General features: G+C 40.0%; 2 protein-coding genes across 2 annotated transcripts; one reads left to right on the top strand and one right to left on the bottom strand.

Annotated features, from left to right (window-relative positions):
* Positions 1-2144: 2144 nt before the first annotated feature.
* LOC141898889 (uncharacterized) lies at positions 2145-4211 on the bottom strand. The gene is made up of 2 exons (XM_074785036.1): positions 2394-4211; positions 2145-2255 (listed from the first exon to the last, which is right to left on the bottom strand). The coding sequence occupies exon 1, from the start codon at positions 4122-4124 to the stop codon at positions 2439-2441; it is 1686 nt and encodes a 561-aa protein (XP_074641137.1). The 5' UTR covers positions 4125-4211; the 3' UTR covers positions 2145-2255; positions 2394-2438.
* Positions 4212-10188: 5977 nt separating this feature from the next.
* Positions 10189-13061, top strand: LOC141910479 (myophilin-like). The gene is made up of 4 exons (XM_074801203.1): positions 10189-10257; positions 11425-11570; positions 12137-12365; positions 12867-13061. The coding sequence occupies exons 1-4, from the start codon at positions 10189-10191 to the stop codon at positions 13059-13061; spliced, it is 639 nt and encodes a 212-aa protein (XP_074657304.1).
* The last annotated feature ends 301 nt before the right edge of the window (positions 13062-13362 follow it).

Here is a 13362-nt window from a genome sequence, read left to right as displayed (position 1 = left end):
TATCTTTTAGGCTTCATTGCTCCAATTCATAGTAAGTATTCATAAGCTTATTATTATATAAACATTGGTTAAAAAAGGTCTTGAATGGCGATCTCTCCAATTGAAGAGATTTTAGAGTATTTTTGAATAGAGTATAGAATGTTGGGGAGTTTTATCCAGTAATTAACAAATAGAAAAAGATCAAGACTTATGATATTCTGGAGATAAAAAGGGTTAGTTCAGTAGATTCGGGGACACTATGACACAACATGCGTGGAACTAGGAACTACATAGTAGTTACCAGAGACAAGAGACTGGAGACACGAAGAGGGAGAAGCTGTAACTTGCGGTCAGATAGTCATTAAGTTCATAGGTCTAAGTGGGAAGAAACCGAGAGATCAGATCGGGCTCGTACATGCTGGATAGCTGAATGATTGGATCTGGGTTAAACGGGACGACTTATGGATAAACGCTGGATTTGTAACTGTGCCTTTATAGAGGAAGATTATGTAACGGAAGATAAACAAACACACATATATTATGAGATAGAGGCAAACGACTGAGTTAGGTTAATAAGTTTACGTTTTATCCACGGATTCTATGACCTAGGGCACGATAGTCTACACATTAACTCATCAAGCATTAATGACACCGTATAAAGCAAGAATCATACATATCATATATAAAGCGCTATTGTGCAAATATATCGTTTTACCGATTTGATTACGCAATGTCTGGGTCAGATACCGTACGATATCATTGAACAATAAGTTTCGTTTTGCGTTTTTCGATGATCGAGGTCGTATAAAAATCAATGCATGTAGCCCTTATCAGCGGTATGTCTATAAAACGTTCATTATTTTTCATACGAACTTTCTACTAAAGAATAACACCAGATAGATACAAAGTTTGGCTCACAATTCACTTCCTGATACAGACGGGAGCACAAGGAGCACATGTTGCCGTCGCAATTTTCCCGTGCTCTTTTTAAAATACAATGGCAGTATTTTACAAGGCAATTTCTCCTTCGACAACTAACAAAACAGCAGTCTGCAGCGCAAGATTTAGCTCATATTCTCTTAGATATCCTTCAAGTGCCTAGAAACTGCATTAAAATGCATTAAAATTTCAATATTTTCGAGACAGCTGTTTTGGATTACTTAACTTGCCCTTGTTCAGTATATATGGCCTTTTCATTTCTTTTGTGCCCCTGTCAAAGTTTGCCCTGGATCCATCCCTGCAATTAGAACACTGATTTAGACCATTTACATTAGATTCGTGATTGAAAATATCCTTGGAAGAATGAATATAATATATAAATTTTCAATCTGCACATTTTACTCTTGCAGCATCAAAGCCCATTTAAGAATTAGTTTTTTTCTCATTCTTCATGGAATTTCATAGAAATTCCAAACGATTGTGATTTTTAAATGCAAGAACAGAATATACTTGCGTACTGGTACAATACATATGGTGGCTGATTCGGGCCATGTAAAATTTTTTTTCCGTCCTCCACGAAAACGCGCAAAAACAAACTTTTAACGCGCAAAAACAAAATAATCCGTTTTTGCGCGCAGAAAGTTTGTTTTTGCGCGCGCAAAAACGAATATTTTTTTGCGCCCGCGCAAAAACAAACTTTTAACTGCTTGTGACAGTAGATTTAGGAGTTCTAACTTACAAGGTTCTTCAATGTGTTAGGAAATGTATTGTAAGAGTTCTCATAATTTTGGTGCGATTACATATTTAGGTATTTATTCCAGTAATGCGTCTAAAAGGTTGGACTTTAGTGTGGTTTGTTTAGAAATGTTTGAATCTTGTGTAGTTCGTATTTTTCTATACGCTAAATGTTACGACAAGCATAACTATAAAAAGTGTTGATTATGATAATGATAATATATTACCGTGCATTGAGAAATCTTGTATCAAAACGTGAGACGGGAAGATACACAATATCCGTGTATGATGGATAACGAGAGAAATCCCACAATAAATTCAGCGGTATTCTATTTCGTTATTTCATTTTAATATAGAAATTTTCATTTTTGGCTGAATTTTTTGTGGGATTTCTCTCGTGGTATCACAACGTGTTGCGATCATTTTGTAGTTAATCATGGTTATGTGAAACAGAAAATAAATTATAAGTAAAATTATGGATTATGTGCATTGACGTCCTTTTATTTTTTTTTACAATATGAGGAAAATCTTGAATAGATAGGCTTCAAAATAGTCTCTGGTGAATATTTCTTTGATGCGTTCGAGGGTTTAATGACCAATTGCTAAAAAATGAACCGAGAGTCTCGAATAAAATAATTTATGCATGGTAATATGGGTGGTTGTTCCTTATATACTTATATTCACTTCAGGATTTCAAATAGCTAAAATTCGACATTTGAGGAGTCGATAGTTAATCTTACTGAAAAATGTTGATATCACGTCCGTGGTTTGCCACAAAGATCCGTTCACTCTCTTCTCCAGGAAAAATAATGGCGTCTTGCATATTGGTTCAACAGTTGGAGAAGTCGTTGAAACAGTGCATCTTGGTCGTAAGTAGGTGGTGGAGGAATAGATGTAGGTGTCGGTTTAGATGTTGTTGGAATAGTTGTCGGAATGGGAGGATCCGGATTAGTTGTGTGTGGCAATGAAAACGAGGGACCTAGAGAAGTTGTTGGTGCTTCTGGAGTAGTTGTTGGTGATGGAGGAATAGATGTAGGTATCGTTGTCGGTTTAGCTGTTGTTGGAATAGTTGTCGGTATTGGGGGTTCTGGAGTAGTTGTTGGTGGTATTGGAGGATCTGGAGTAGTACTTGGTGGCAATGAAAATGGGGGGCCTAGAGAAGTTGTTGGTGGTTCTGGAGTAGTTGTTGGTGATGGAGGAATAGATGTAGGTATCGTTGTCGGTTTAGCTGTTGTTGGAATAGTTATCGGTATTGGGGGTTCCGGAGTAGTTGTTGGTGGTATTGGAGGATCTGGAGTAGTACTTGGTGGCAATGAAAACGGGGGGCCTAGAGAAGTTGTTGGTGGTTCTGGAGTAGTTGTTGGTGATGGAGGTATAGATGTAGGTATCGTTGTCGGTTTAGCTGTTATTGGAATAGTTGTTGGCATTGGAGGTTCCGGGGTAGTTGTTGGTGGTAATGGGGGATCTGGAGTAGTACTTGGTGGCAATGAAAACGGGGGGCCTAGAGAAGTTGTTGGTGGCTCTGGAGTAGTTGTTGGTGATGAAGGAATAGATGTAGGTATCGTTGTCGGTTTAGCTGTTGTTGGAATAGTTGTCGGTATTGGAGGTTCCGGGGTAGTTGTTGGTGGTAATGGGGGATCTGGAGTAGTACTTGGTGGCAATGAAAATGTGGGGCCTAGATAAGTTGTTGGTGGTTCTGGAATAGTTGTTGGTGATGGAGGAATAGATGTAGGTATCGTTGTCGGTTTAGCTGTTGTTGGAATAGTTGTCGGTATTGGAGGTTCCGGGGTAGTTGTTGGTGGTAATGGGGGATCTGGAGTAGTACTTGGTGGCAATGAAAATGTGGGGCCTAGAGAAGTTGTTGGTGGTTCTGGAATAGTTGTTGGTGATGGAGGAATAGATGTAGGTATCGTTGTCGGTTTAGCTGTTGTTGGAATAGTTGTCGGTATTGGGGGTTCCAGAGTAGTTGTTGGTGGTATTGGAGGATCTGGAGTAGTACTTGGTGGCAATGAAAACGGGGGGCCTAGAGAAGTTGTTGGTGGTTCTGGAGTAGTTGTTGGTGATGGAGGAATAGATGTAGGTATCGTTATCGGTTTATCTGTTGTTGGAATAGTTGTCGGTATTGGGGGTTCCGGAGTAGTAGTTGGTGGTATTGGAGGATCTGGAGTAGTACTTGGTGGCAATGAAAACGGGGGGCCTAGAGAAGTTGTTGGTCGTTCTGGAGTAGTTGTTGGTGATGGAGGAATAGATGTAGGTATCGTTGTCGGTTTAGCTGTTGTTGGAATAGTTATCGGTATTGGGGGTTCCGGAGTAGTTGTTGGTGGTATTGGAGGATCTGGAGTAGTACTTGGTGGCAATGAAAACGGGGGGCCTAGAGAAGTTGTTGGTGGTTCTGGAGTAGTTGTTGGTGATGGAGGTATAGATGTAGGTATCGTTGTCGGTTTAGCTGTTATTGGAATAGTTGTTGGCATTGGAGGTTCCGGGGTAGTTGTTGGTGGTAATGGGGGATCTGGAGTAGTACTTGGTGGCAATGAAAACGGGGGGCCTAGAGAAGTTGTTGGTGGTTCTGGGGTAGTTGTTGGTGATGGAGGAATAGATGTAGGTATGGTTGTCGGTTTAGCTGTTGTTGGAATAGTTGTCGGTATTGGAGGTTCCGGAGTAGTTGTTGGTGGTATTGGGTGTTCTGGAGTAGTACTTGGTGGCAATGAAAACGGGGGACCTAGAGAAGTTGTTGGTGGTTCTGGAGTAGTTGTTGGTGATGGAGGAATAGATGTAGGTATCGTTGTCGGTTTAGCTGTTGGAATAGTTGTCGGTATTGGAGGTTCCGGGGTAGTTGTTGGTGGTAATGGGGGATCTGGAGTAGTACTCTGTGGCAATGAAAACGGGGGGCCTAGAGAAGTTGTTGGTGGTTCTGGAGTAGTTGTTGGTGATGAAGGAATAGATGTAGGTATCGTTGTCGGTTTAGCTGTTGTTGGAATAGTTGTCGGTATTGGAGGTTCCGGGGTAGTTGTTGGTGGTAATGGGGGATCTGGAGTAGTACTTGGTGGCAATGAAAATGGGGGGCCTAGAGAAGTTGTTGGTGGTTCTGGAATAGTTGTTGGTGATGGAGGAATAGATGTAGGTATCGTTGTCGGTTTAGCTGTTGTTGGAATAGTTGTCGGTATTGGAGGTTCCGGGGTAGTTGTTGGTGGTAATGGGGGATCTGGAGTAGTACTTGGTGGCAATGAAAACGGGGGGCCTAGAGAAGTTGTTGGTGGTTCTGGAGTAGTTGTTGGTGATGGAGGAATAGATGTAGGTATCGTTGTCGGTTTAGCTGTTGTTGGAATAGTTGTCGGTATTGGGGGTTCCGTAGTAGTAGTTGGTAGTATTGGAGGATCTGGAGTAGTACTTGGTGGCAATGAAAACGGGGGGCCTAGAGAAGTTGTTGGTGGCTCTGGAGTAGTTGTTGGTGATGAAGGAATAGATGTAGGTATCGTTGTCGGTTTAGCTGTTGTTGGAATAGTTGTCGGTATTGGAGGTTCCGGGGTAGTTGTTGGTGGTAATGGGGGATCTGGAGTAGTACTTGGTGGCAATGAAAATGTGGGGCCTAGAGAAGTTGTTGGTGGTTCTGGAATAGTTGTTGGTGATGGAGGAATAGATGTAGGTATCGTTGTCGGTTTAGCTGTTGTTGGAATAGTTGTCGGTATTGGGGGTTCCAGAGTAGTTGTTGGTGGTATTGGAGGATCTGGAGTAGTACTTGGTGGCAATGAAAACGGGGGGCCTAGAGAAGTTGTTGGTGGTTCTGGAGTAGTTGTTGGTGATGGAGGAATAGATGTAGGTATCGTTATCGGTTTATCTGTTGTTGGAATAGTTGTCGGTATTGGGGGTTCCGGAGTAGTAGTTGGTGGTATTGGAGGATCTGGAGTAGTACTTGGTGGCAATGAAAACGGGGGGCCTAGAGAAGTTGTTGGTGGTTCTGGAGTAGTTGTTGGTGATGGAGGAATAGATGTAGGTATCGTTGTCGGTTTAGCTGTTGTTGGAATAGTTGTCGGTATTGGGGGTTCCAGAGTAGTTGTTGGTGGTATTGGAGGATCTGGAGTAGTACTTAGTGGCAATGAAAACGGGGGGCCTAGAGAAGTTGTTGGTGGTTCCGGAGTAGTTGTTGGTGATGGAGGAATAGATGTAGGTATCGTTATCGGTTTAGCTGTTGTTGGAATAGTTGTCGGTATTGGAGGTTCCGGGGTAGTTGTTGGTGGTATTGGAGGATCTGGAGTAGTACTTGGTGGCAATGAAAATGGGGGACCTAGAGAAGTTGTTGGTGGTTCTGGAGTAGTTGTTGTATGATGGCGTACAGTGTACGCTTCCGTGACAATGATGAGTCCAGCAATGATGAAAACGAGAAAACACTTCATTTTCGATGGTTCGGGAGCGTATTTTTTTCCTGAAAGAATAACTTCATTCGTAACATGAATTTAATCCATTTTCAGTTCAAAATTGTCAACCGAAATTTGTGCATTAAGCAGCCAATGAAAATATAACCCAATCAGTTAGTTTTGCTGGTTCAGGCTGGTTAGGTTAGTACACCAACCGAGACCAAAATTCTCACTTATGTTCGATTTAAACAATAAATTACATGAATTTAACCGACCATTACAGTATATCTGTAGGGTGTACTTTGAACCAAAACCCCAGCTTGAGTCGCGACGGATGCAGTGAGTTCGTAAAAGAGTAAAGCGTCAAATCAAGAGGGAAATTCCTATTTCTAGAAAAAGCGTTGCAAATGAGGTTCCTCCAGGGGCCGTTTCTCTAGTCATGGCTCTGACTTAAGACCGACTTAGTTCTATTGCCAATCTACAACTTAACACCAGTTCTTAAGATATAAGACCACTTACGTCTCAATTATGGAACCGACTGGCCCAAGGTGTGTTAGTATCCAGTAGGAAAACAACGATAATAATATTTTTTTCAACGTCAATTGAACCTCTATGAAATTACTGTTTACTCAATAAAGCGCACCAGTCAAAATCGTACAATTGATCATCTATGAAATTTACTGCTTACTCAATAAAGCGCACCAGTGAAAATCGTACATGTCAACGTATATGATTCCAAAGATCTGCCAATATATCTAGATGAAAGTTTGTTCAAAGTTTAATTTTGATCAAGTCGTTTGCTGTTGAATCCCTATCTACTTTTAATGCCATTCCGTTTATGTTTTACATGAAGGGTTACCTAGTTAACGATTCTGGGCTTCTCTGCCTTCCTAACATTGAAATGCTTTGTACGGCTGGGTTTTATCGGAAATTGTGCACAACATTGTCTACAAAGATCTTACCTTTCGAGTAGAACGAACTGCACAAATACCTTTCATGCAACAAGTAACGCAGCCAACTGGTCACCACACGTGTAGGTCTATACTCAACTATTTCAATTAATCAGCTGATTTCATCTTGCGTTGCCACTATCTTAGAATTATAGATCACGAAGTTCATTGTAACTCAATGGTGAAAATGAGATTAACAGTATCTATATGCTCGGTTAATGTATCGTGTTGCAACCTGTCACCAAACTTCATGAATTGCTCGGTGATATTTTGTCACGAGTTGGAAAAAATTTGCGGGATAGTATCGCCTTATCTTCGGTGACAACTGTTACTTATAGAACTGTTACGTAGTCAAGCGAAAAAACACGGCATATCATCGAGTCCGGGTATTTTCGTTGCACTGTTTCTAATCGAGGTAGTTGTAGTAAAGACATAAGGATGTGTATGACGCAGTCGTGTAGACGATCGGTATGACAGTCCTCGCATACATCATAAAATTCGAATCATTTGGTTCCATTCTGTGAAAGGAGTAATTGAGACTAATGACATGAAGTTTAAGGAAAATGAATTATCTTTGCTAACCCTGGGGAATGTGGGTATTTTCTTAGAATAAACCGAGTTAAACCTGTCCTCTTCTGACTGCTAATGCAGGTTGCGTAGAATTGTACAGGCGACTGGCGTACACGATCTTAGTCTGGTTACCGGTCTCTATCTATGGGGCAGGCAACCAGTCTACATGAATTTGCAAGAGGGTGGTATGTTGTCATGATCTACACTGACCCGAACCTAACACCTGATCGAGCCACTAGATCAAGAGCCAGCAACAAGAGCCGATGTCTCCTCAGTAACTACTGGTGAACGTTCTTAACAAAATCTAAAAGGCTTATTTTCCCATCCAAGCAATCATGCATCGCATCTTGCTTATGACGCCAACGGCAACAACTGACTCATGAGATAGGGGAATGTTAGCCTTTTTACGTTGAGGATCAGACAATTTGAATTTGAATTGAATTGAACACACACACGCACACCACACACGCGTCTCACAACTATGGACCTGGAAATTGAATCTAAAATAGTTCTGAAAACTCTGCGGTGTATTTGAAATCACATAATTAAACATACAACAACCCAGCTGTAATTTGTTGATTTCATGAATTTTAAAAATATTTAAACTACTAAAAAGAGAATCACTATGATCTAGGTAATGGGAATCTGATATTATTCTTACGGCACGCCGTTTCTTTAGCAAGACTAAGGATTGAAGATTCATTGTTATTACTTGCCAAAACTAGGTTACAGTAGCTTAAGTATGGTTCAACTAAACTGAAATATAAACGAGTACGTAAGTAAAGATTTGGGTAAAGAGCGTTTCAATCTATTCAATATGCCCACACTGCGGACAACCTTAACACAAACATAATCAATATGAGTATCCCATTTCAACCTGTCATCAATATGAATACCCAGGAAGAAAGACACTCTAAACATTTGGATGGATATATGAAAGCTGTGGGTACTGGAGTGTGTAATGGGCAGTGTAGTGTGATCTGTGTGCATTTGTGGCCAGCACACAGATCACATTGTTCAATGGGGTTTGGTCCAGGACTCGCGAGATTTTCAACAACACGGAAGTAACGTGTAATAAATGATGACTTGAATTGCATGACTACCTACCACCCCTCATTATTGTTGGAAAACTAAACGTTCGGTACTGACTAAAAATTAGTAATAACATTTTAGAAATGGCCAGAATTTTAACTTAGGTTCTATCTCATTTTTATTTTACAATTGCGATTGGTATAATTTTTTTTAAACGGCCGTTAAGGATTCATGTTTCGTCTGCAATTCACTGCAAATAGTTACGCAACTACGCACATTTCAGTGTTTTTGGCAGCTGTACACTCAATCAGCACCGTTCGTTACTAGCTTCACTGCGCAGAATTATCATTAATTAACATCGCCATATCACATCATCAACTTATATTGTGCCTTAAAACCCTAACAGCCGAAATAATTGAAATGCACACACGATTTCTATCATTGAAAATTGAGAGAGTAGCCATGTTTGTGTTTGCTGCTTCGCGTAAACCCCGCACGGTGGCGCAACCGCGCGGAGTGGGGCCGATACGTCTAGAAAATTAGTATTTTTGACCTTGTTCATTACTTGACCATTTATTTGAATTGAGGTATTAACGGGCAAATTGGAACCGAACACCATGAAATGTGTATTTGTTATGTTTAAAGATAGTTTGTTGGCTTGGAACCACTCAGCCAATTTATCAAGTTCATGGTTCGGAGTTGTCGGTATTATAGGCCCTAGGGTACTTGTTTTTGGCATTGAAGGATCTGGAAAAGTTGATGGCGGTCATGAAAATAAGATACCTGGAGAAGTTGGTGGTTTTGCAGTAGTTGTTTGTGGTAAAGATGTCGGTTTATTTGTTGTTGGAATAGTGTCGGTATTAGAGGTCCAGGGTAGTTGTTTTTGGCATTGAAGGATCTGGAGTAGTTGATGGCGGTACTGAAAAAATATACTGGAGAGGTTGGTGATTCTGGAGTCGTTGTTGGCGATGGAGAAATAGATGTAGTTATGGTTGTCATTTTATTTGTTGTTGGAATAGTCGTCGGTATTGGAAGCCCTAGGGTAGTTGTTGTTGGTATTGGAGGATCTGGAGAAGTAATTGGTGGCACTGAAAATAGGGGACCCAGAGAAGTTATTCGTTAGTTCTTTAGCCAATCTTACAACTTAAGACTTAAGAACACTTTTGGACTAAAGTCACGACTGTGAAACTGGCCCCAGGGGCTGGTTGCATAGTCATGGCTTAGACTTAAGACTAGTCTAAGACCAACTTAGTTCTATAGCCAATCTAACAATTTAAGACCGGTCTTATGATGTAAGACCATTGTTGGACTTAAGTCATGACTGTGCAACTGGTCCCTGGTTGGTAAAGTACTCCAACATATACTCAACGTTTTCAATCGCTGTTATGATGTATGACATTACTTTAGGTATGTACGTTATATGTGTTATGGATAAAAGAGGAAATACTGAAATGGCTGTAGAGCAGTTTTGTACATGTATTGTATGTACATGGTGACATAGCGACGGATGGAATAGAAGAAGCACAGTCGTTTCAAACGTCATCCGATATGCATCATCTTCGATGTTTGACAGTTGTTCAGAACAACCGCGTTGCAAGAGCAGGATAGACAGACGAACGCGTCGCTCGATCATGGCAAGTGAAACCCCATTTGATTACCGCGTCGAAAAATCCGGATTCGCGAAAGAAGCACAGGAAAAGGTAAGAGCTAAGTAACGAAAATATATTGGAGATTTTATAACCGAAAGAGGGCATAGAAAAACAATGCAAAAAATAATGTAGTTATAAAATCACAAACGATTATTTTGATGCTCGCATTCCCCCTTATTCATTTTCATTGATTAGAAATTACATCGTTTGCAGATAATTATAGGATATGCTTTTATTCTAAACTTCTAATCCTTTTGGGCATCATCCCGCTGCTCAATTATAACCTAGGATTTCCAAAGATATAGTACATTTCCAAGATGAACGATTACGACTAAGAAAATATATCTAATCGTATCATTTTCATTGCATAAACTAGACTTTTATGGTCAATGAGCCAAAATTCTGCGGTGTGTTTTGCTGCGAATTGAAACGATAACGTCGAACGCAATCTACGCTGCTATAACCATGACAACATAGGGTGTGGTTAAAACGATTCACCTAGAGCGCTGTTAACTGATTATCGAACACGCTGTTGCTTATGTTGTTGATCAGCAGTTTGTTCAATTCATCTTTGGCATATATACGCTTTAATCTGATCTATATCCTATCTATATATAGTCATATATGTACGGTGAAATGTATCAAACGCCCTAAAATAAACACTCGTCGTTTTCGTTTGCACGTAATTACGCAGGCGTCATGGGGACATAATCGTTGTTTCAAATAATCACTTTTACGGTTATATTTTTCCAACCGTGGTCATTAATTCCGACATTTAAACTCGGAACTAAATCACTTTAATTCAACTTTCTGTAGTTCAATATAGATAGTCAAAAATCAGAATGACGATCCAACGAAATAGCGTGTGGCAGTTGTCTCAAATTTGAGTTCAATTAACGAAAAATAGACAGACACTCTGCAAATTATAGTGTACACTGCGATTATCACGTAAATCGACGAAAAGAAAACCAAACAAATTCAACAATTATTTTTAGGAGTTTCGTATGGTGACTTTGTGTCTATTCAATGCGTTCCCAAAGTGAAACTAGAATTTGGCAAGTAGGATGAACTGATCAAAACTAAGAATCTAAGCGTATTGAGTGCATTTTGTCTATCTATTTATTCTTCGCCATACGCGCTGGGAGGTTTCAAGTCGGTGCATCTTCAATTCCTCATTTTTTCTAACATTGCTTAATTCCACTTGATCTTTATTTATAGCTCGAACGTAATTTCGAGCCTGAAGAAGCAGCTAAATGCCTGAAATGGATTAAACTGGTCACGAATATCGACGAGATTCCGGACTCAGATTCGGTAGACGCTGATGTATTTTATAATTTAGTTTACGAGGGAACTATTCTATGCAAGTAAGTATTTGAAATGTTTTTTGGCCTAGTGCATTTAGCAGGAGCATATTAGAATTACGTCTGTGGTACGAGATCTACCGTGGCCGTGGAGATTGCGTCCTCCACCTGTCGATATCCACTGCAAATATCATGTTCCTGTAAAGGCCACAAAGTGGAATTATGGTTTTTTTATATTGTTTTCAGCCGTTACATTTTCACTTTGGGTAATAAAATGTATAAAATAGCTTTTGGAGCAGGACTCGAGACATTAGTTGTTTACGGTACCTTGAAAAAATACATTCTTCCGTTCCTATTTTTCTTTCTCTTTTTGAATTGAACAAATCTGATTAGAAATATCTTCATCCAAGAACATCTACGTAGACCTTAGGCAAACATTGTCTCGTCAAAACTCGCCAGAAATGGGACAAAAATTTACAAAACTCGTCGAGGAATACCTGAATTATTTTCTTAACTCAAGCGGATGTTTACTTTTCTATCATAAATACGTCCCCGAGATGCTCCCGTAATAACGACCTCAGATATTCATGAAATTCGTTTTTGTTTAGTTTACGAAATTTCCATTTCAGGCTCATCAACGTGCTCATGCCCGGAAAAGTGAATTTCGAATCGAAGATGTTTCAAAATGTGACGCTCGCCGCATTTCAACAGGCTAGAGAACGTGAACGTGTGGCTACGTTTCTGAATGCTTGTCGAGATTACGGTGTTCCTAATGCCTACCTCTTTCAAACCGACGCTCTCTACGAGAGAACGAATCTTGTCCAAGTTTTGATATGCATTCGAGCTTTAGGAATGGAGGTAATGTCTCAACTACAACGGCGTAACGTATCATATCTGGAAAAGTATGCGTACATGGTGCAAGAACATCCCGATCCCCGAAGTTGAACTTCAGAATTTTCGTGTTGGGCAAAATATTTTAAAATCTGTCATTGATTTTTCGTCTAATTCCAATATAAATTTTTGGTCAAAATGGTTCGTCACTTTGAAGAAAAACAGCGTCAAGATTTCAGATTTTATGACCCAATTAAACTTATAACAATAGGTTTAGTCTAAGCCATAGCTGTGCAACTTGTCCGCTTAGATTTAAGACCATATTTGTCCTCAAACTAAAAACTTAAGACAAGTCTTAAATGACTCAAGACTAAATTTATATGTAAGTCGCGAGTATGCAAGACGGCCCTGGGTTTTAAGAGCTGTATGTAAGACTTACTTCCTAGGAGGCCATAATTTGTCCGATTTGTCTATCTTTTGTGGACTCAGGGATTTTCTGACAAGCCGCCGCTATCCTCTTTTTTCCAGGCTCAAAGCAAAGAGGATTATACCGGGCCGGATGTTCCGAAGATGTGGCCGAAGAAGTGCGAGGAGAATAAACGTAATTTCTCCGAAGAGCAGATGCGAGCCGGAGAGAGTATTATCGGACTACAAATGGGAACGAACAAATGTGCCAACGCGTCCGGAGTTAGCTTCGGCAAGCAACGTATGATATTAGATTAAACACGAGTATTTTTGTATTGTTCCAAGGGGTACTTATCGAAAACATTTTTCACGAGGGAAAATCTATTGAAAGTATTTCGGATTTCTATATCTTAATTTCAACTACCTGAAGGTGTTTTTAAATGATTTTATCGTTATAACCGATGATGGCCGTTCACTAAAACGAGCCGTAGAAACGACTGTCACACCGTCCTGCCACACAGTTATCGGAATTTAAACTTTTTGTACACTATAGAATTCATGTAAACGATATTACATATATTCGTCATCTAAAGCTGGTCTTGTTACATTGTAAATAGTG

Source organism: Tubulanus polymorphus, chromosome 1 (assembly GCF_964204645.1).
Source record: "Tubulanus polymorphus chromosome 1, tnTubPoly1.2, whole genome shotgun sequence".
In the NCBI taxonomy this organism is placed as follows: Eukaryota; Metazoa; Nemertea; class Palaeonemertea; order Tubulaniformes; family Tubulanidae; genus Tubulanus; species Tubulanus polymorphus.
Note: the sequence above shows the minus strand (reverse complement) of the source record. Positions and strands in the feature narration are given on the sequence as shown.